Source organism: Nematolebias whitei, chromosome 14, assembly GCF_014905685.2.
Source record: "Nematolebias whitei isolate Nwh7 chromosome 14, NemWhi1, whole genome shotgun sequence".
NCBI lineage: Eukaryota > Metazoa > Chordata > Actinopteri > Cyprinodontiformes > Rivulidae > Nematolebias > Nematolebias whitei.
The window spans coordinates 7,772,067-7,796,204 of NC_056511.1; the positions used below are offsets into that span (position 1 = coordinate 7,772,067).

Genomic DNA, 24,138 nt, shown 5'->3' on the forward strand with positions numbered 1-24,138 from the left:
TATATATATATATATATATATATATATATATATATATATATATATAAGCATTTTAAACCCTTCCCACACTCTTGCAAAATTCTGAATAATGTTTCTAAACTCTAAATAAAGAGCAAAAAATATCATGATTTCAACTCCCTGCCTCCTCTGCTCTTTGCCACCTGTAAGCGCTCTTGGCCACGCCCACTTCTCCAGTCTGCACGTTGATCAGCTGATCAGCTGCAGCAGGAAGTTGATCCTACAGTATGGGCTGCACAAAGCTGCAGGAGACAGTTTATTTCTGCTGCTCTGGACTGCACTCTGCAGCAGGTGCTACATAATTTAAAACAATTTAATTTAAATAAAAAAATCATGTCTATCATGCGGCTCATCCATCAATCAGCCAAATGTGTGTCATGTCCAATCTTATTTTGAAAATCTGCGATAAACGAACCGTGAAGTAGCGAGGGACTACTGTACTGAAATTTACAGCAATGGCCCGGACAAGCCTTGTACAACTGTTGATCTTGATTTGTGACCTTGACCTTAGAGCTGGGGTGATGGAAAAATTAATTGACAAGCAGTCTAGTGGTGGTACAAATGTGTAACAAGTTGCATTAAATTATCCTGAGCAGCACAGATGTTATTGCTCAGACAAGCAAAGACCCTGCATAACATATGACCTTCATTTGTGACCTTGAGCTTAGCGCTGGCATGATAAAAATGTGTATGTGACTCTTGTCTAGTAATTATGTGTAAGTGTATCATGCTCCGTTAAATTATCTTGAGTGAATCAGAAGTTATGGCCCAAATAATAGAAAGTTTACAAATGTATGTGCTTATGGACAGAAATAACACTGTGAAATTAAAAAAAGGTTGTTGAAAAAATTAGTTTGGAGTTCAGAGGTCACTTGGTCAGGAATGCTTAAAATTCAACAAGAATGCAACAAAAAACATTGTCCATTTTCTCATAATTTTGAGTTACCAACTAGTTGAGAGTTGCAATGCAGAGAGATACTACCATTACTTCAATAAATTAATAAAAGACATTGTGGTAGAAGTGATGTCACACAATGGAAGAACAATATGAAGCAGAACTGACATGGTATTGCAGGTTTTGCAAGTATTTAAAATACCATTAAACTGCATAATTTGAGAAAGTCTTTACAATATCAAAAATGGATCAAACCCCATTCTAGTGTGAGTAGAGAGTATTGTTTCCTTCAACGTTACAATATTTCCTATTTCCTACATCCTGCAAAAGATAAGTTTACCCAAAGAACAGCCCATCACATGTTCAGCACAGACCAGTAGCGATATTAGAGAAGTTGGCAGCGAGCCGTTTCCTATCTGTGGTGGTACCGCCGTCGTTTTATTGCACACATCATTAGCACAGCCGATCAGCCAGCTGTAAATAACATTCATTCAGCTGATGTCCATCAGGCATTAAACTTCTCAACCCCACACCCGACACATGAAACGAAGCCCTTTTCACTCGGCTAATTCCCTCCGACAATAGCAGCAAAATCATTTTTCTGCAGGCTCAGGGTCCACCAGAAGTGATTGGGAAGTAATTCTGGTCAGGGAAAATGAGCACATTAGAGTGCAATGCACCGCTTGGGGAGCAAATGTTATTGGCATCAGCAGTATAAAAAGCATGTTGAGATAATGTGATGAGGACACAGAACGAGTGCAGGATGCAAGATCAACATGGAAGTAATGGAAATCAGAAAAAATCCGCCAGAAGTAGGTGAAATGATATGTTCAGGTTTATAATTTTCAACAGTTAAACACAAATCATATAGATCCAAGGCTACGATCCAACTAAAATAAATTCATACCATTTTATTTTCTTACCCGATTAGGGGTTTTGTACTGCAAATAGTATAAAAGTCATCTACATTTTGGGATTTCTGTATTCATAAGTACATCTAATTTGACTTATAGGATGTGATAAAAAAGTATGACGTGGGCTCTGGATTGATATATTGGAGCTTGTGAAGTCAGGTTTTACCTTTAGAGAAAACATTTCACAGTTACTATCCATCCCCCCTAACTTGTAAAATAGCTAAACTTCAATTTAAACTGGCAGGACCTCAGTGGCTCCTAGAATGGATTTCATCTAAAACTGCACAGACGTGTTCAAAAAACACGACTGATCGATCACCAAAAAGGGAGAGTGGTGCTTGAAAAGTTTACTTTTCTGATATGATCCAAAACATCGTTTGATTAAGTCACTAAAGAAAATGTCTGTATATGAGAACGATGGGAGTAAACAACTAGTTTGAAACAGTCACATTTTAATCAGCAGGAGAGCAATCAAGCATGAGAAGATGCCGTTTTACTTAAAGAACAAGGACCGATTCAGTTTTGGCTGTGACGTCATGTCACAATGAAGTTTCATACTTTGGAATTTCTAAAGACCTTGAAAAAGGCGGTCAGTGCTTGATGATGATGATCAATGGTTGATGCTTATTAGTTTGAATTGTGGTAATTTGTCCTCCAGTAGTTAAAGGCTATGGCAACATAACAAGCCACCCCAGCTATAGGATTGGTTCCACAAGAGAGGAGCCCGATAACAAAAAGGTCTTCCTCCCATTCTTCTCTTGGGAACTCTAGGAACTGCAAGTAAGCCTGCAATCTGAGAGCAAACTGTTCTGTTAGGAAAATATGGAACAATAAGATCTCTAATATAAGATGGACCTAGGTTGTTAAGGGCTTTGTAGGTTAGAAGTAAGATTTTGAATTCCATTCTGGATTTGACATGGAGCCAGTGGAGAGAAGCTATACGCTTCACTGTGTTTGATGGAACAAAGAATTTGAAACTTTGTGAAATCTAAAGGGAAAATTTAGGGACATTAAAAAAAAAAAAAAAAAAATTAAATGTCTTAAAATGACCAAGTCAAAGTCCTGAAGGACAAAAACAAAACAAAGTAATGTCACACATACAATAATCCACTAGAATGAGTACTGAACCAAAAAAAAACAAAACATGAAAAAAGAACTAATCGATACGTGCATCAAAAGACAGCTCTAGTATAAAGCGCTATTTTCTTGTGTGATGTTTTGGGCATACCACCCTTCTTCAGACTACAAATCAATTTGTTCCTTTTTCAAGTCAAAGTCCTGACCTTAATCCAGTTTGAATGTTGTCGAAGGACCCGAAGAAGGGGAATTCAAGCCAGCAAACCACCCCAGAGTTTAAAGAGTATTGACCAAAAACTTTTCAAAGCAACTGCGTTCGACTGATCAGCGGTTACTGAAAACAGATATTACTGCACAAAGTTGTAACAAAAGGAGCGGAGCATAAAGGTTCACGTTATCCCACAAGAAATAACATTTTGTACAGATTTGTTTAGTTGGTCTCTACATCCATTATAAGAAGGAAACTCTGACAAGGTTTAAAGCCATTTGTACAAAAATAAAGAAAACTTTTAAAGCATGACAAACTTTTGCTAGTATAAAGGATATTTATGATTTAGATTAGTTTAAAATTTATTCTGGAAAATTTCCAGATAATTTGAAAATAGCAAAAGATAGTTCTTCTTTATAAGAATGGTAAGAAATGTGTGTTCACTAATTACAGAACAATATCCTTGTTGCCACAATTTTCAAAAATATTAGAGAACTTATTTGTAACCAGATTACAGTAGATCGATTCATAGATAAACAGAATATTTTAAATAATAGTCAGTATGGGTTTAGAGCAAATAATTCAACATCAGTGGCTCTCATGGAAATAATAGGATATAAAAAATGTTGATCAAAAATAGTATTGTGTTAGCGTTTTTGTTGATTTAAAAAAGGCCTTCAACACTATTGACCACACCATTCTCCTTGAAAAACGGAATAAATATGGCATTAGAGGATTAGCACTACAGTGGGTATCTAGTTATTTGAATAATAGGAGACAGTTTGTGCAAGTAAATGATGCAAAATCAGAATTTTGTGTTCATGTGGAGTTCCTCAGGGCTGTGTGTTGGGACCAAAGTCGTTTATTTTGTATGTGAATGATCTGTTTGATGTGTCAGGGCTTTTGAAGTGTGTTTTATTTGCAGATGAATCCACTTTTTTTTTGTTGTTGTTCAGGAGAAGATATTGAACAGATGTTAGAAATGATACAGGCAGAATTAGTAAAAATACAAACTTGGTTCCAACTTAATAAGTTATCATTAAATTAGGAAAAAACAAACTACACGATATTTAGTAATAGAAAGAAAATTATCGAAGTCCCATTTAAAATTGACAATATTGAAATTCATAGCGATAATGGAATTTTTTGGGTGTCGTTATTGATGAGAAGCTGACGTGGAAATCTCATGTAAATTACTTAAGAATAAAAAATAGCAAAATCAATTTATAAAACAATATGTTTAAAAAGATGATTAAGTTAAAGTTGTTGGGAAGGCATAGTGCCAGGTGAAGGATACCTGATGTTTTTTGTTTGCAATTTGGAGATTGTTCAAGTGAAGGTTGCTGTTTGTAGTTATTTTATATATTTTTTTAAATAAGGGGTAGATATAATAATTTTTGTCTTCTTTCTGCATCCTTTTCATTCAATGTTTTTTCATCTTCTTTTTGATCAATTTGTTTGTTTATTTTAAATGAATGAATAAATGAAAATGTATTTTACATTTCTAGTAACTAAATCACAATAACAAAAAGTTATTGCACAATTGTCTTTAGACTGCAGAAATATAAAACATTCCTTCGTCCACCCCGTCCCTAAAAAAAGCTTAGCCATTTTAAGATATTAAAAAAAAACAAAAAACATCTAAATTAGTTTTCAAAACCCATGTGTTTGAAATTGGTGTAAAAATGAAGAATGGATGGCATTAAAACCGTCAAATTTAAATAACTAGGAGAAAATGGTTGGCTTCTTTCAAAAAGATTACAGTCCCTGTGAACGTGAATTACAGGAACTTGTGACAGAATAAAAAAGTATAAAAAAATGTCTGATGATGTACCAAAGAGAATTACATTAATCTGGATGAATGCTAGTCTAATTAATGCCACTCTGTTAACGCAGACAAAGTTTAGCAACAAGTTGTTAGTTTTGTAACATCAACAGTTACACAGGAGGTCATTGGGTGTAAACCTTTAAGACAGATTTCTTATTTTAAAGCTGTTATTGCATGTCTTGATTTATGCCAACAGACTGTTTAGTATGCAAGAAGTGCTACCAATGAGCACCTGTGCCAGCAGCTTACCGGCCTTACAAAACACTCAGTGTTTTACATTTAAATTATCCTCCAGTTTTTGTTGACTCTTTGGGAACTTGCCTAAATTAAGCCATGTGCTGGAAACTTGTTAACAAAAAGCAGTTGATAAACATCCGCAGATATTGAGAGACATGTGGTTATAGAGGTTCAGTGACAGATGAGCTTACCATAGACATATAGGATGTAGTCGTCATAAGACTCCCCCAATGGGTTGGATGCCACACAACGGTACGTTCCGTTGTAGGACTTGTTTAGATTTTCGATGTAAAGATCGCTGCCGGTAATGACAGCGTGGGTTGGTACGTCATCATCCACTTTCACCCAGTTTACTCGCTGTGGCCTGAAATGAGGAGAAAACAAACAAAAAAACATTGACTATCTGTATAGAAACTTTATGTCCAGGTCATGGTTTTTCAAAGTGCCTGAGCAGAAGGAACCTGGATTATGTCTGAAACAGAAGATGCCATCTGGACGAGATATAAAATGTCTACTTGAATTTTTTTCATGTCAGACTTGCAGATTACATATTATAGCTATAATAAAGTTATTAAATCTAACGTCATCATGTGCAAGACACCTCAGTAGCCCTATGCTGCGGTGAAGAAAACCTGTTTCAAGTTGTTGTTCTTTTATATTGACAAGGAACAAAAACATGTCAGGTGATGATAAACTTTTTATACAGCTCTCATAGTGCCGTGTTGTTGGGGAATCAGGAGGGGAGGATGTACCATTGCTCCAACAGCTCCAGGGTCCAACATAAACCTATTATCTCTAGAGTGAAGGATTGGTCATACTGTCACCAGTAACCTTTTTGTTCCATTATTGTTCCATGGAAACTTCGTTTATCTCCCCATCTCAATCTCCAACTGTTTATCCATAATCAGGTCGTGAAGGCAACGGGTCCAGGAGAGAAACCCAGACATCCCTCTCCCCAGTGACACTCTCCATCCAGCTCCTCCTGGGGGAATCTGAGGTATTCCAATGCCAAAGAAGATACACAATCCCTCCACTGAGTTCTGGGTCTACCCAAGGGCCTCTTACTAGAAGGACATTCCCTTGAGAGCATTGCCTTTTGACTCAACTCTTTCTCCCCCACGATCGACCAAAGCAACTCCCTCATTATGGAGGATAAGGTCCCAATCCATAACTCTCGCCATCCTATCAGCACTCATGAACAAGACACACAGATACTTAACCCTCAAGGACATGGACTAAACGTGTAAGCAAGTTTCATTCGGCTGCTCCCTTCTTTTTCGGCTGCGAGTGAACACGCATGATTGATTGACTGAACTTGTATGTGTGCATGAAGTTTGAGTCGCCAAAGGACAAATCTAACAAAACCTTCTCAGAATTAATCCCGAGGACCTAACTCAACCTTTTTAGATTTATCTACCTGGATTATTGAGCATGAATCAGGACAAAGTCCACATATTTTTCCACGATCAAGAGAGCTTCCTTACTCCAACTGGATACATGGTGTAACATGTTTAAGCAGGTGCAGGTTTGATATAGTCACGACAGTGATAACGTCATGCCAAATATTCCACGTTTTATCTCTTTTTTATTGCATATTTTGTTTTTGTTTTTTTCAGAGAAAGAAAACCCGTGTTTTTATTTTTACAAGAATGGAATAAAAATGTAAATAAGAAAAATAATAATAAATGACTTTATATATATAGTAAGGTCTGAAGTTGTTGAACAGATTTGATGGAGTGGAAATAAAACAACATATTTATCTTTACTGGACCTTTAAGTGTATAGTCATTTTAAAAGGTGCCTCAAGGGTTACATTTCTCCGTCTCTCTTCTCTTTAGATTTTTCCTAAAACGTGTTACTTAGCTGTGCTAGCTCAAGAGTTTTAAATAGCTACTTAACTGCACTTGTGCAATACTTGTAGACAAATAAATGTTGGCACAGTAAATCACAGTAGCTTTCATAATACAGAGTGACTGAAATAAAACAAGACAGTAGGGCAACAGTTGGATCTTGAACAGAGTGTGGCGAACTATTCCAATACAATCAATGAAAAAGGTCTTGATCAGGTCCCCAATTTAGTACTTGCAATCAGCTTGATGCATACCCGGTTAAAATTCATTAAGTCAAAACCTTTCCCACTTTTAGGGTCCAAATGTTGTGTCTCATAATTTACATTTGATATTTATTCCTGCTGCAAGTCAGAAAGTAAAACAAAGTGCGAACAAGAAGCAATAAAGAAGACAAAATGTCCTTAAGACCAAACTTTATTGTGACAGTAGGACCATTTTATCTCAACAGAGCTGTTTACTTTACAGGTTTACTTTTGCTTCTTGGGAGTATCTAAAGGTAGAAAGGGAGGGAGAGCTAAAAGTCTGCTCCTTGAAGATGCCGACACCCAGGACAAGGCTTCAAACTTTTTTTTTTGATAATACTCCTTGTTAGTCTTGGCACAGATGACTGCAAACCATCTTTGTTACGCTATATGCCCAGAATCTGTCCTCAAATGCAATGGTTCCCAACCCAGGTCCTTGAGGAATGCCATAGACCCAGACTCTGTCCTCTACTGCAATGGTTCCCAACCCTGGTTCTTGAGGAATGCCATCCTGCATGTTTTAGTTGTTTCTCTGCTCCAACACACCCGATTAAGTGGTTTAATTACCTCCTTAAGTTTGGCAGAAGGCTGCTAATCACCTTTCATTCAAATCAGGTGTGTTGGAGAAGAGAAACAACTAAAACATGCAGGATGGTGTTCCTCAGGGACCTGGGCTGGGAACCACTGCTCTACTGTCCTTTCATTCTCCATTCATTAATGTGATCATGTTAGAACTCAATAGTTCTGCGAGTCTCCATCTTGGGAGTTTGTTAAACCAACAATACACACTGCATTAATAACAGGTCCCACACCTTGTAGGAGTACACATCTGTATTTCTGAGCACACTTATAAACTCTGCATTAAGATTAATACACAGTTTTAATGGCTGAAGTACATCAGTTGCAACTTTGTGCACACTTTGAAACAAGGTCCAATCAAATTTAGGCAAATTATTATATAGATTAGAACATAAAACAATAGTAAAATAATTGGTCTTGGTGTGTACATCTTGGTGGCGAGAACTGCACATCAACTTGGAAGTTGCAGTTTATACAATCTTATGCTTGCTTGTGAAGTTTTTGCATAGGTTTCTGCCCACAAAGAATTTATCTTTGTTCTCTTTTCTACGTCGACTGAAGGTGGCGTATTCCATTTTTATGACAATGAGCACCAAGTGTCCGGAGTCACAAAGGGTTTGGAACAAAAGACGAAGACAAAACACCTCTATTTGGCTGCGGCAGCGTCCACCAACCACTGCCAGCTACCGTTATTTCCCCAGAGCGTGTGCTGATGGTCTCTCTTGCAGTTTTTTGTTGAGGTACTTTAAAGTTTTTTTCCCCATCTCTTTGAAACCTTTCTGTGTGAATCAAGTAGGAAAATAGGCGATAGGAATAAAAAGATGAGGTGAAATATACAACAGGAAAAAATATATATGTAGCAGTTGAAGCTCAAGAGCAAAACAAACAAACCACAAGTGTTTTTAATAGCTGTGGTGGACAGCTTGAAAGAGAATGCACCAAGACTATTGCGAGTGCTCTCCAGAAGAAGTGAAAAGTAAACAAACAATACATATAAAAATATCTTTCTTAAGATGGAAAAGAAGACATATATAAAAAAGAAAATCCACAGGTGGACTGGATGTTGTGAGAATGGAAAAAAATGAATTTAGAGAAGGAACATGGACAGAGATAGACCAAAGAGGTAAGGTGGGGATGCAAGGGGAGAGGAAGGGCAGGTGTCTAGAATACAAATGGCTGCCAGCAGCCGGGGCCCTCTCTGCTATCTGCTGGTAATGACTACACAACTCTCAGCAGCTCTAATGAAAATGACTTCCAATTCCCGGCTCACTGTATTGATTGTGTTTTCATCTTTATAAAATGAATACGGGGAGCAAGCTCGTCTCTATGCCAAGTTTGAAAACTGGGGGGTGGATGGGGGAGAGGTTAGCAAGTACACAGTGTTTTGATCTGATTGTGTTTGTGTGTTCTTGTATATCTGTCTCTCGGAGATCAAATGGAGTGTTAGAGTCTAAGAATGAAGATATCTCTTGCAAAGTGAGGTTGACAGGTTGGGATTGGTTCCTATTTATGGATAAGATTAGGATCTGAATTAGGGTGGACTTTGGGCATTTTAGGTTTTGGCACAAATTAATGGCTTGTGTCAGCAGTGAATATTCAGTTACTTTTTTAAAATCTTACCAATAACTTAAAATGATTAAAAAATGATGAGCATGTTGGCTCAGATAGGGACATTGGGTTGGGATACAAACAGTTTAAATGGGATTGAAGAGATATATACGAACAGTTTAAATGGGATTGAAGAGATATTTCAGAAATGGGACCAAAAAACAAACAAACAAAAAAAAAATTGCTTTTCAAATTTAGCTTTAGTGTCACAGAATGAATGTGATTTTTGAAAATACTAAAAAACAAATTAGGAAATTTCAGAAGAAATTCAAAGCCACTTGACATTTACCTTAATCAATGTTTTTTGGGAAAGCAACACTTTAAACAGACAGATAGAATTGAAGACTAGAAAATGGGTCTCAAGCAAACTGATGTGTAAAATCTATAAGGGATATAAAAATGAATCATGGAGTGAGTGGCCAAGTCTTCTGGTGGCTCAACTTGTGATTTTCATGAGCATACAGTGTTTTGTGTTGGAGTTATCTCCAACACAGACGGTTCTTTTACAAGTTAAAATTCAAGTTCAAGAATCTTTATTATCACCAAGGGGCAATGTGTTTCACAGTCAGTAGACACATAAAACATCCATACTAGATACAATAACAGTACAGAAATCATCAGTGTTTGTTGAGAAGCCTGACCGTTACGGAGATGGATTAATTTTTTAGTCTGTAAATGGTAAATGGACTGTACTTGTATAGCACCTTTCTATCTAATCAAGACACTCAAAGCTCTTTACACTACAATCTGTGCCCTCATTTACCCATTCATACAGCACTCTACTATTTCTGTACAAAGACTAATCAGGGCTTTATCACATTCATACACCAATAGGACACACATCAGAGGCAATGAGGGGTTCAGTGTCTTGCCCAGGGACACTTTGGCATGTGACTGCTGCTGGAATCGAACCCCCAACTCTTGCATTGGAGGACGACTGCTCCAACCACTCATCCATAGCAGCCCCTACATCCTACATCTGGGCAGCAGATAACTGTGTCCAGATGGAAGCAACCTGAACTCACCATGGAGTGGATGATCAGGATCTGCCAGAATCAGCCTGGTCTTGTTCACTGACCTCACTTTGTGTAGGTCAGTTAGGTTCTGTAGGGCCGTGCCAGCAGATTTGCTGCACATCCTGACAAGGTTCAATGATTTAAAGTAAAAAATATATTGGAAGTCAAAGAAAATATGGGTGTGTGCAACTTTGGGGTCGTCTGGGAGAAAACCATGATTCCAATAGCAACAGTGACGAGACATTAAAATAACAGCACAGAAATCATCACTGTTCGTTGAGAAGCCCGATTGCTACAGGGGTGAATGAGACATAACATTTGGTGGAAAGAGGACCAAAATCACTTACATTTTGATGCATAAATCGAATAAGAAGTGCAAAATTTATGCAAATACGAAGGATTTTAAGGGCGTGAATGGTGGTCTTAGCAGAATCAGTTTTAACTGTTGGCCTCAGCTCCAAGATAAATAATGTCAAAGTAAACTCCAACCACAGATAAGCTGAATCGAATAAATAAGAGGAATATTAGGATACATCAAAACGAAGTGACAGAATTGATTTTTTTTAGCTCAAAGTCAGTACTTCATGAAATCGTTCAGAGATTCTGTGATATTTTTATTCTGAATAAAACTGTTGACATTTTGATTCTTTAAAAGTCTTATGGATCCAAAGTTACTCACTTACTAGTAAATCTTCAAGCCATTTGACAAGCGTTTTGTTTTTTTAATTATCCCAGGCCATTTTCTTTTGAGACGCCTCGGTATTCTGTCTCTTCCTAACAAAAGAAAATACCCCCTGGTCACATTAAAGCAATGTAATTTCATAACTCCAGCGTCATCTGGTGATTGTTTTGTTGTGTTCAAATCTAAACCGTCTTGTCAAACAAACAAATTAATATGATTGATACAAACACTGCCAATATTATTGATGTTTGGATAGTTCAACAGGGTTCTTGCCCGAGGCTCTCAGCCCTTCACACAACTCTGTATCATTCTAACAGCTTCATTTGCACCCCATTACATCTCATCTCACAAAGACCTGTCATCCAAACAAACCAACATCTGTGTTAGAAAATGATACATATGGAATAGTTGCCTAACGAGCGACAGGCAGGAGCTTTCAGACGAAAGGGGCAGACGTTTCAAAGGATTGATTAGCACTAATAAAAGCCTCTCGAAGTTTTCAACATAAAGGGAACAATCGGCTCAGCTGTAAGTACAATTACTTAATTATAAAGCAAATTTCATTTGCGCACCTCACTTTCAACAAAGTCACCTTCAGAAATGTTTGACCCCGGTAAAAAAAAAAAACAACTTCTACCGCAACAACTTTTCACTCCCATTAATGCCCCACTGTGCTCCTGCTTTCTTTCCCAGGTATCACATAATAAGACTTGTGCTCAAAATGTGACATACCAGTTCTACTAAAACGTACAGTTGCTAGTAAATTTTTGAGTTTCTTTAAAAAAAGTTATGTTAAGATAATTGCCACATATTCAGGTAAATAATAACTGAAAACCTCTTACTCCTAAGATACCTCAGATTTGCACCAATTGCAACCAATGTTTGAGTATAGAGTTACACGGATCGAGCTTATAATTTGATCGATGAGACCTTTGGGTGTACTAACGTTGTCTTTTGATGCAAACATTTATTTCTTGTCAAAAGCAAAAAATAAATAAGTAAATTGCGTCTTACTGAGGTTTGCCTTTGGTTTGACACGTCAGCTCCAGGTTCTCCCCTTCCCTCGTCAAACCCTGAGGAAATTCCACCACAATTTTCACTTCTGGTTTGTCTGAAAAGATGAAAAAATAAAATGAAACCGTGGCAAAATATGAGCAATAAGACAAAATATATGCTTGTCATGATTCAGTGACAGAACTGCCACAGAAACTGTACTACATGGTTAAAGTTGATTATTACAATATTATTGTTTTACTATCCACATACAATCAGCGCAGCGGTTGTAAAATGAAATGACGAATTCTGGTGATTTGGGTTATGCCTGTCTGATGTGAGAGATGTTTAAACTGTGAGGCGAGTCCATGACTGACATCCACCCTCCTGCTGCCCTTGGGTCAAAATGACCCATGCAGTTTGGAAAAGAGGCCTCGGTGGTCATTTTGAACCAAGGGCAGCAGGAGGGTTAAAGCGTATTGCTGATTGAGCTGACCAATCAGCTCCTCATGTTCCTGCTAACCTAATATGAACAGGAACTCAAGCAGTGATGACACTTAAATGTAATGCATAAATAAATAAATAAAATGTCAAAAACTTGCAATCTTCTCACTACTCCAAGACTGGAGCTGAACTAAACAGTGTCTCAAAGATCTAAACATCCAAAACTTCAGCAAAGGCCAGCAAGAATGGATGATATGGCCATTTACAAATGTGTTAAAAGCTTGGCTTCAATATTATGGATTAGTTTTGATATTTACTTATTTAAGCAAGAACATTTATTTGCTGTCAAAAAACAAAATTACAGTATTATACGCGGTACAATATACGCCTGTCAACAAACCATTACACCGCAATCTATAGCAATGGGCTGGACAAGCAAACACTTTGTTTAACGTTGACCTTGATTTGTGACCTTAACCTTTGAGCTGGGTGATAAAAAGTATATGCAACACTATGTCTAGTTATGATGCGTATCAGGTTTGGTTTATTTGTCATATAATAATAATCATAATCAACACAAGGTCAACAATGCAATGAAGTGTTGAGGATGTGAAGAACCATCTTGACTCCATCCCCAAAAGCAGCAACAACAAATACCAACGCATGCAACAAAAATACAAAAACAACACACTAAAAGTGAAAAAGAAACAAATCTACAGCAGCATGGTCCTATTAGCAGAATGGTTCTGATAGTAGTGAGGTTATCTTAGCTACATGGACCAGTTATCACCATGGTGGTGTTAGCAGTGTGGTTTGGTTAACATATGTGCGTCAAGTTGCATTAAATTATCTTGAGCTGATCAGAAGGTATAGCTCAGACAAGCAAACACCTTGCACAACATTTGAGCTTGATTTGTGACCTTGACCTTGGAGCAGGGGTGATGGGTATACAAGCCTACACAACACTAATAATGATGCATGTGTGTTAGAAGTTTTGTTAAATTATCTTGAGCGGATCAGAAGTTATGACCGGGACAAGATGGAAGGATGGAGGGATGGACAGAGACAGTGCTGTGTGTTGTCATGATTGTATGTTTCCTTTCAATGGCAAAATTAGTTCTTTGCGTTTAACCTATACATCAGGTGGAGCAGTGGGCAGCTATGAAGGCTGCCCGGGGAGCAATTAGGGATTGGGTGTCTTGCTCAGGGACACATGTGGGAATGGCAGGAAGTCTAACCTGTGACTTTCGGGTCTCAAGTCGGCTGTCCTACCTCTACCCCATCTCGACCTTTACATTATACCATAGACTATACCATAATACGTCTGCTGGGAGTATTAAAAAGCTAACCAGTCAAAGAAAAGAGACTAATAGAACCTCTATCTGCAAGAACATGAGTGAAATTTACAAAGTTTATTATACATTTAGGAAGTTTTTGTAGATAAAGTTGATAACATGCCCGAGAGAGGACAAAATAAAGCATAAACTGATGGTGCCAAACTGTTTGGGGGCATACATTTGCCCACATAGCAGTGAAAACCAGTATGACTTGATTCAAGGTTTACGCGTATCATAAATAAAAGGGGATGGAGAATACACTCCTGGGAAATCCCTTGAATAAGAGGCGAGTGAGAGAAGGAAGCACCACCAAGCATAACAGACTGTTGACATTTGGCATTTTCATCTCCTGTTGGGGGATCGCAGTGGAAAGTTTAAAGCCAAGCAGGGAAATGGCAGTAGACAGAGAACATTTATCGATGCTTAAAATGTCTGGATCAAGCATCTGCAATAGCTGCTGCTTTAAGAGACCTTGGAGGGAGAGCAGTGCAAGGGGGAGTTCCCAAAAGGGTTGGGGATTAAAAACAACAAAAGATGCAACAATCAGAACAACATCCATAACTCGCTTTAGGAGAATTTAAGAGAGGCAGTCAATTTTATGCAGCTGAAAGGTAACTTTATTGACAAAGGAACAAAGCTACATGCTGCACAAGCTTCGTCTCTGTGGAATCGACTTGACGCAAACAATAAATTACATTCAGGGCGTTACTCCTTTCCTCTTGCTACCCTCTCAACCAGAGTCTGCTCCTCAGTAGCTACATCTCAAACTCCAGCGGCAGTGCTTCTTTATTGATGGAGGAATTTTAAGTAAAGCCAACACTAAAACACAGCCTAAAGCTTCAGGGAATGGTAAGTGGGCAGCACCACAAACAGATCCAAAAATAAAAAAGTTACCAAATAAAATTCTGACACAAAATGAGATACCGCTCAAGAGCAAAGGCGGTAGAACAGAAAATGTGTTGTTTTGACAAACCAGTGGGACGCTTTGTTAGTTCCTGCCGCAAAGTGTTTTTTATCATTTCCATTCTATTGACTGTCGCTGGTTTGACCTAAGCTTCTTGTGTACAACTTAGTAAGCAAGATGATGTTTGTTCCAGACCAAATCATGTTTGGTTATGATTTGGGAAAAAGACGTGAATGCCATCTTGCCCTAAACCAAAATAACCTATGTTTGAATATGGCATTCAAAACTTGTATACCTGGTCCTTTAGACGTAATGTTACAGTAGTGCTCCAGCACAAAAGGTATCCCAGAGGAAAACAACAAATGATGAAATTAGCCAAATATAGCTTCTCATTCTCTTTATTAGAGGTGGGAATCTTTACACACAATATGATCCAATTAGAATTTAGAAGGTGGTGGTTTAAAAAACAATAGTCTTTGGATCTCACTTCAAACAAAATCCCAAATCTTGAATATCTCAACCTAAAAAACAAATTTGCTATACACTGCAGTATAAGAGTTTTCAGTGAAACAAGTCTTAAGGAACTTCTTACTGTTCCATATTTTCCTAACAAAGCACTTCGCTCTCAAACTGCAGGTTTACTTGTGGTTCCTAGAGTTTCCAAAAACAGAATGGGAGGCGGAGCTTTCAGTTATCAGGCTCCTCTCTTGTGGAACCAACTTCCAGTTTCTGTCCGTGAGGCTGACACTCTGTCCAGTTTTAAGACTGGGATTAAGACTTTTCTTTTTGATAAATCCTATAGTTAGGGTTGGCTTGGGTTTCCTGAGCTATCCCTTAGTTATGCTGCTATAGGCTTAGACTGTTGGAGGACAAACTGACCACATCTTTTCACTCTGCTACTGTCTTTACTTACTCTGCTCAACCCGTTTTGTATTTATATTTATTTTTTTCTATCCTTGACGTGTTTTTGTCTTTCAGGTACACCTGCACCTACACCTGGACCTGCCATTCTGTGTTCGTTTGTCTCTCCTTCCTGTCTTCTCAAACCACCCGGTCAAAGCAAATGGGTGCTTGTCCTGAGCCTGGTTCTGTTGGAGGTTTCTTGAGGGAGTTTTTCCTTTCCACTGTTGCCAATGTGCTTTTTCAGAATGGGAGAATGCGACAAAGTGAAGATTCGAGTCTGCTGCTTCCTTAGATAAAGAACTTTACTAATTGTCTTTTCTATGTATGTGAATGTTCCTGTAAAGTGCCCTGAGACAACTTTGCTGCGATATGGCGCTATATAAATAAATTGAATTGAACTAAATGAACAGAAAAAGGATTTACAAGTGGAATGCCGAGGTCACGCGTTGTGAAGGGATTTGAATTTTGAATGTTTGTAGTTTCCGAGTTGAGTATTTTCAGAACAGGCATTGAACACTGAATGCAAGTAAACCTAAATGTTTTCGGTGTAAAAATATTCAAGTGAATATAGGTAGTTTTATTTTAGTTTTTTCAAGGCAGCACAGAGTGACAACTCCTAGTGAGTGGAGGAAGCGATTTTATCCACAACCAGGAGAAGGCGGAGCCAGGGGGTGGCCAATGGTGGCCTGGGCCACCATAAATTAATATTCAAACACCCTTCTAGCCACAAAAATCATTTGAGAAAAATACATGTTTAAGCATTATAAAAACTAAAAATAATAGTTTCCTCAAATTATATGGGTGACAGGTTTACATATATATGGCGGCAGCCATCATGGATTTTGACGTGGAAACCTAATGTTTGAAAATAAACTTTCTTATTTGTAGATGTAGCTACACACTGAAACGGAAGTCGGGACCTCACTTATTTTTAAATTTATCATGCTCACAAACAACATGCACGTATGGACAGACGAAATGAGGATATTTCCAGTTCCCCCAATTCAGTCCACAACGGGGTGACAGAAAAGTGACACTGAATTTAACCAAGAATTATGCTTTGTCTTTTTTGGCAGTTGTTTATGTTTCTAGCCTATTTATTTCACAAAACTATATATATATATATATATATATACATACTCAAGCCCATAATTTTGTTTGGACTAATGTATTTTCTATTAGTTTATAACAAAAGTGAAACTGTATTTTCTACAGTTTTAGTGGATTAAACTTAAAATTCAATCAGTGATGTACACAGTTCAGTCATATTTAGCAGATGTACATTTTCTCTGATTTTTGAAAGTCGCTGCCAGTAAACACTCATTTTATGACATTACCACTAGTGGTGAACAGTCCATACCAGTCAGATGTTCTGATAGTGATGGAAGCTGATGCTGTGCCTTCTTAGGCTTTAAATTGTCACATTCCACTTGTCATTGTGGCAGCAAGTAGCTTCCACCATCTGCTTTATGCTTCCTCCTCCTGGTGGAAATGCGTACACATCTTACACATGCTGCGGCTCTTGTTGTCATTTTCCTCTTTAACTTCATAGAAGTATTTTTAACCACTGGCTTTCAATGCAGAAGGTGCTGTTTCATGTCTCAGTCAGCCATCTTGTTTGTGTTTTCTATTTGGTGTGCACATGCCATAAACTGTCTGAGCACTGGACACTCTATGCTGTATGCCGTCCTCAACAAGCTCTTATTAACATTATATAACCAATTTTGGCATTTTGAAACGGATTCAGAATCACTCATGTCCTCATTGCAATGCTTAAAAAAATACACTATAACCCCCACCCCTACTGTCCATCTTAAGAATACTTGACGACAAAGACCATTGTAAGTCAACATGTTTTGTTCTAAGGTCTGAACATTAGTTTGCATTAGAAATATCACTAGAGATAAGTCCTTTCTAACAAGAACCACTGCAGAACAGTCATTATAGCTTCCTAGTTGTGATGTAAATGATCCTAGTTGTTTTTCCAAAATGTACTATTTTGTGGTTGCATTTTTAATCAGCCTGTAGACAGAGAGATCAAGCCTGAGTTATGAATTCAAAGCCGGCTGTAAAGTTGCACATGGCCGTCTGACCTTCTTGGCTATAAACAACACATGTCTTGGCATCCATCTGTCTAAATCACACCCTGTCAGTGGCTGGCTTTCGGTTCTGGTGATGGACAGCAGATGGGCAAACAGCCAGGTCTTCTGCTCAGCGGGCATGCCTGGCTTTAGATAGCGGCCCTTTGGCTTTATTTCCACTTTAGGCACTACATGGCATCCTGCAACTTTTCCTGCACTCACTGCGTCATCTGACCTTGTCATCTCAGAGCCATAAACACGAAGGACGCCAGGCATCTCTAGGGTGTTTTGATAGCCTCTAGTAGTTATGGCGAAGCTTTCGTGTCTGTGTGCGATGAGAAAACACGCCTCAGTGCCAGATCCGCATACTGCCACTTCAGTGAAATACTGTCTACTGTATGCAGGAAGGCTGTTATCATTATGCTAACTGAATTATTTGCTTTATTGTGCGCCTCACCTCATAAGCACTCAAGATGGCACTATCCATCTCCCCGCAGCCAGATGACCTTAAAGGAAAACCAACCAGGCAGCAAATCCAGCTGCTTGCTTTGCTTACACACATAACCATTAGAGCTTTATTTGATTAGAGTGTTCCCTGACAATGGCCTTTTTTTTTTGGCAAACCAATGCACTTTATCTCACTCACATTTTGCCAACACGTATACAAATAAAAGCCAAATCAAATAAAAACAAACACGCAGACATCCTGTACAAATTCATTCCTTACATGACTTTAAAAAAATCAAGGCATAGAATGAATTATGTTAAAATTTAGGAACTGTGATGCTAACTTTAGACACAATGATGAATTTACAAGTTAAAATGTTCAATGAAGGTTCAATCAATAATAGATTAAACATGAATATATACATTTTTTTCTTTCATAAAGTGCACTTTTAAGGCGTCTATGTGACCTTTCAGTATCTTACCAGCAGCAGACAGGTGTCATCAACTTGAAAAATCAGGAAAAACCTTTATTAAGGGGTCAGCTGACAGCTATTCAGATCGAGACACTTTGACAACACAGATCTGAATTTATTTATTTATTTTAAATTAGAGACATAAATTATTCATCTAGTCATCTAGCCCCAATTCTAGCAAATTTGCAATACCACTGCCATGCCAACAGGTGGCAACACCAAAGCAATTAAAATAGAAAAAGACAAAAAATTATATTAACAACTGCAAAAATCCCCCCCTAATAGTTCCTGATCTGAGTAGCAGTTAGCTCGACTCCACATTGATAATTTCTCCCTGATTCTTCCAACAATGTGGCCATTTTCTACTGCAGGTAAGACACTGCTGGCTCATAACTACACCACACAACCCCAGGGCAACAAAAGAACGCCTGAACAATTTCTTTTAACAAGTGAGGAGCATAAATATTAACGGCTGCTCCATTGACTCAGCTTTATCAATAGCAAACCTCTTCTAATCAGGTTAACCAATAATAGACCAATAATACAGTAACAGACATTTTGTTTCTTAGACAAATGTTGCAAAAAACTGTGGAGAAACTCATAAAAATGCTTTACCAAGTTATGACGGATCCACACAAACACGTCTATTATCCTAACTGTTGAGGCTGTATTGATAAAGTGGTGAAAATGGTTTCCTAATTTGCTTTTGATGCACTGTTTTGATGCTTTTATTCAAGCTGCAGTGCACTTTGCACAGATCATTACAGATCTATTTTAGGCGAAACCGTTCAGAAATATTCTAAACAAGTTCTAAACTTTCTTCAGCACATTTCAGCAGTGTTATTTAGTTCAAAGAGAGTCCGGAACTGGCTGTGCTTGTTTGTTGCACATTACAGTGTGCAGAGAGCATGGCAGCAGGAGCCCCTGCTTGAAGCACTGCGCGGCTCTGAGTAGGTGGTCTCTGTGAGCTAGCTCCCTGTTATCAGACGCCAGCAAAATGCCATTCTGCCTCTGTAGATGCACTGATCTCTTCCTCTTGCGTTAACAGGGAAAGGTCAGATAGCAACAGAGCAAATTTTTATTTTTTTTTTAAACAGAATGATAGGACGTGCCAGCGGGCAAAAAAACATAAGGTTACAGAGACATTAAAATAATAAAGGTTACAATTTTGCATTATGACCAAAAAAAGATCCAAAACGCCACGTTATAAAAATCCGAGACTCCAATTAGTTGAAACAAGGAAAGTTAATGTAGTGTTGCAGCGTTGCTAGGGTAATGTCCGTGCTCTTCTTCATTTGCTTTTGTCTTCTGTCACATCATCAATAAAAAGGAGTGACCCGGTGCCATTAGCATTCATGCGAGACCATGCCATCACGTTTCAGAGATGATGAATGATCTGGATTACGAGCCGTTCCAAAGTGTCTCCATATTACTTTTATTTCTGCCATTCTGGCACAAGTAAAACTTAGCTTGATCTGTCGTAAATTGCACTAAATGGATTTGTTTTTTTAATGGGTTTTGGTGCAGTCTTGCCTTTGAGGTTTATGAAATGCCTGCGCCTTGTGCTGAATTTTCTCTATAGGTGTTTTTTTTGTTCTTTATGGTAAGTTTGGGTTATGAAATGCCGACCTCCTGCAGAGTGTTCTTTACTTGGCCAGATGCTGTGAAGACATTTTGCTCTACTGCGTGATGTCCTTTGTAGACTTTGACACCTTTTTCATGTTGCCAAGATCACCGGTGTTTTCCTCCTTTTCATGTATTCTTGTTCCTCAGCATGCACCAACCTTTGATTAGGACACAGTTTCTTTCTGTAGTTTCACTGATGGACACAGTATGCGTCTCCAGTCACCTTAAGAATATCTGGTTTCACTTGCAATGAGAAGAAATCGCAAATCAGCATAATGTTTAATGTTTAACAGCAAAAAAAACAGCCAAATCAACTCTAAGGGGATTCCTGAAGACACAATGAAACGTGAGATATTTTGCTAACGCAACAAACAAACACTCAGATAAAAACAAAATGGCCTGTCGTGGAAGGCTACAGTAAATAATAATATAATATTTATTATAATCAAATTTAAATGTAAATTTAAATGTCCCAAAATAGATTTTTAAGTGTTTACACTTTTATCACAAACATAATAGACGTTTTGCAAAACGGCTAAAAAATTACAAAAAAATATTGTTTCGATTTGAATTTGGATTAATTTAGTGCAGAATTACCCTGACTGACTAAATATGTACTAGTACAAGTACTTGAGCCTGATACCAGTTTCAAGTCTAAATAAAGGTTGAATGAAAAAAGTACTCATCGATATAACAAGACTTTTTCTTCCTTCTGCTGCCTTTCATTTTATTTTTGATTGTATTTCTTATCGTTTATGGAATTGTTTTGTTTTGTTTTTAAAAAATGAATAAATTTATATATTAATTTTTTTTTTAACTTATACTCAAAAACACCCCGATACTTCAAATCGATACCACCTTTATGTTTGGCAATGCCATTTCCTAGTCCACGTTACCTGTACATGAGGGCAAAAAAATATAATGTGTGAAAAAATATTTTTTAAATAAATTTTTTTTTTTTGGTGCTACTCACCCTTTTTCAACATTTAGGAGCAAAACTAATAAAATCCAGGGTCCAAAAAGAGACGTTATTCACCAGTTTGGACAACTGTGATCATGCAGTCGCTGCATGCACAATGAATACAGCTGAGCCCGGGGTTGCCAGATAGATTTAAAATGTCTTATTTACCACCTCCTTTTCTGTGCACATGTTTGAAAAACAACACAAACTTCATCTTGCTCAAGATGAGAGTTCTGCGATGGAGTTGAACTCAAAGCAGTCTGCTCCTCAGACAAATAGTGTTAAATTATTATTTTATATGAACGTTTTTGTTAACTTTTTATTTTGTGTATATGGATGTTTCTGTTCAGTGACCTGAGACGATTTCTTTTGTGACTTGGCGCTGTATAAATACACTGAATTTAATTGAATCTTAGAACATCTTTACTCAGCACATATGACAGTTTAGGTCAAAATACTATAATTTTAAAGCCACAGTACTATAGTTCATAATTTCTTATCTGGCAACCCAACTGACATGGAAATTACAGCATTTTTCATGTAAACCTGCTCATTTTTTGTTTATTACACCCAATAAACATTGAAAAAACACAAACATTTCCAGAGGTTGTTCTTGTGTAAACGGGGCCTTATAGTAAGTAGATCACTTTGACTTGGTCATTTCAAAAGTAGCTCGCATGCTGAAAAAGTTTGGGCACCCCTGGTTTAAAGGGACACTAACGATAGACAATGACAAACACCTGGGGAGAGACGATGAGGATCAGGTGAGTGGGAGGAGCAGGAGTTTAACTACATGAGGGGGGAAACACTGGGGAGGCTGAAAACACAAGTAAAACAGATAAAAAAAAACCTAAATAAAATAATCACAAGAAGACAAAAACACCACAAAACACACAGATCCCGACATTTGCTGTGTTTGGAAAGTAACCAAACTAAAGTACTTGAAGTTGGTCTTAAAAAACTAGTATCGGGACACTCCTAGTTTAATCTGTCTAAATATTTACTGACTAAACTATGCATGAAGATAAAGTACAGAATCACACTGAAAGCTTCTTATATGTCCCCTTTAGTGACACTCAATACTAATAAAACTAAAAACTAAAATAAAATTTAAAAAATCCAGATTCCAGCAAGTTCCGCTGCCTTTGTTTTGCACTTAAAAACCTTTCAAACATGCATTAATTTCCATTAGTTAAAAAAAATAAAATAACAGTATTGGTTTCTGGTCATCTGGTCATAAAAGTTTTATGGTAGTTTTTGTGAGTTGGACCAAGTAACACAAAAAGAGTGCAACCATGTAACCTAAATATATATAAACCACTGTTTTCCATTTTATTTTTAGCAGCAACATCTTAGCACGATTCCCACAAAGCTGTTGAGAAAACTCCATCGTTTCTACTGTATTAAGCTGCAGCCACAATTTTCCACTTTAAAAACATACAAAGTGGCCGGAAAAGAGGTGGTCATGTAGGAAGTGCACCAAGGTGAAGTGGAAACAAGCATTATCCTAAAATTTACAGCACTCCAACTACACTTAGTGGAATAAAAACATTATAGATACAAAGTAATTTTAGAGTTTTTTTTTTTTAAACCACTAAGTCAACAAGCTTATGTGATTTTCAACTGCCTCCATGATACACAACCATCAAATGCAAGGAAATATTGTACTGTGGCAATATATTTGTCAAATCTTGCACATGTGGAAAATACCACAAGCATAAACGATAAGATAATCTACTGTGATATCATCATCATGTCACCTTACATCATTGAAAGCAGAAAATAATCCATAATTAAAATGTCTGCAAAGGGTTTTAGGATTGGAAAGCTGAGGTACTTACACTGCACCTCCAGGAATTTACGTGCTCGAAAGTCCTTGACTGCAGGATGGTCCACGATACAAATCACAGGTACGCCATCATCCTCCTTACTGACGGCGAACGCCACCCGACTGGTTACCGTGTACATCTTGTCGTAGGTCAACTCAACTTTGGGTTTTCCTGTAAGAGACGAACACAAAGTGATTCAAACAAAACACGTACAGTACGTTACCTCAACGCAAATTCAACTTTGCTGTTTTCCCAACTGATTGGGGTAGAAAGCTGAAGAACGCCAAATAGACCAAAGGTAACAAGAGTTACGATAATCTTCTTAAACCTTTGATGTATGTTTTAACGTGTGTTTGTGGGGAACTACAGGTGTAAGGAGCGAAGGCAGCACAAGATGGTTTCAATTTAGGAGAGGTTGTCTGGTTTTCTGTAGGAACATAAGCCAACTAGATGAAAGCACATTCTCGCAAATTAACAAAATACACAAAACTCTGAAGGTTTAGAATGCTGGAAGACGGTCAGCTTAGAAGACTACTTCATGAAACATCAACCTCACTGGGCAGGACACTTGACCAGAAAGGGTAATTCTGTTCTGTTGGTTTAACAACAAGCTAGCAGAAGGGAATGGAAGTTTGAGACCGTCATCTTTGTATGTTTCCATACAATGGCAAAATTAGTTCTCTGCATTTAACCCATCACATGAGATACACCCAGGTGGAGCAGCGGGCAGCTATGCAAGTGCCTGGGGAGCAATTAGGGATTAGGTGTCTTGCTCAGAGACACCACAACATGTGGGAACGGCTGGGAGTTGAGCCGCGATTTTTTTGGTCCCGGCTGCTTTACCTCTACCCCATCTCAGCCCCAAAAGAAGGCTACCAACAACAAGGCTACAAGACTAAAGCTGTTCATGAGTTTAATTTGGAGAACGGTGATATTTCAACAAAGATCCTGGAGACCAGTGCACCTCACTGCCTTGAGTGGTACTT

General features: G+C 37.9%; 1 protein-coding gene across 1 annotated transcript in view; it reads right to left on the minus strand.

Moving 5' to 3' along the window:
- Positions 1-24,138, minus strand: part of cadm1a (cell adhesion molecule 1a) — a 586,018-nt gene that overhangs the window by 80,990 nt on the left and 480,890 nt on the right. The window contains exons 6-8 of the mRNA XM_037687810.1: positions 23,165-23,323; positions 12,169-12,265; positions 5,369-5,541 (exon numbers count right to left, since the gene is read on the minus strand). Coding sequence (XP_037543738.1) covers positions 5,369-5,541; positions 12,169-12,265; positions 23,165-23,323 — 429 coding nt within the window. The remainder of the gene's footprint in view (positions 1-5,368; positions 5,542-12,168; positions 12,266-23,164; positions 23,324-24,138) is intronic.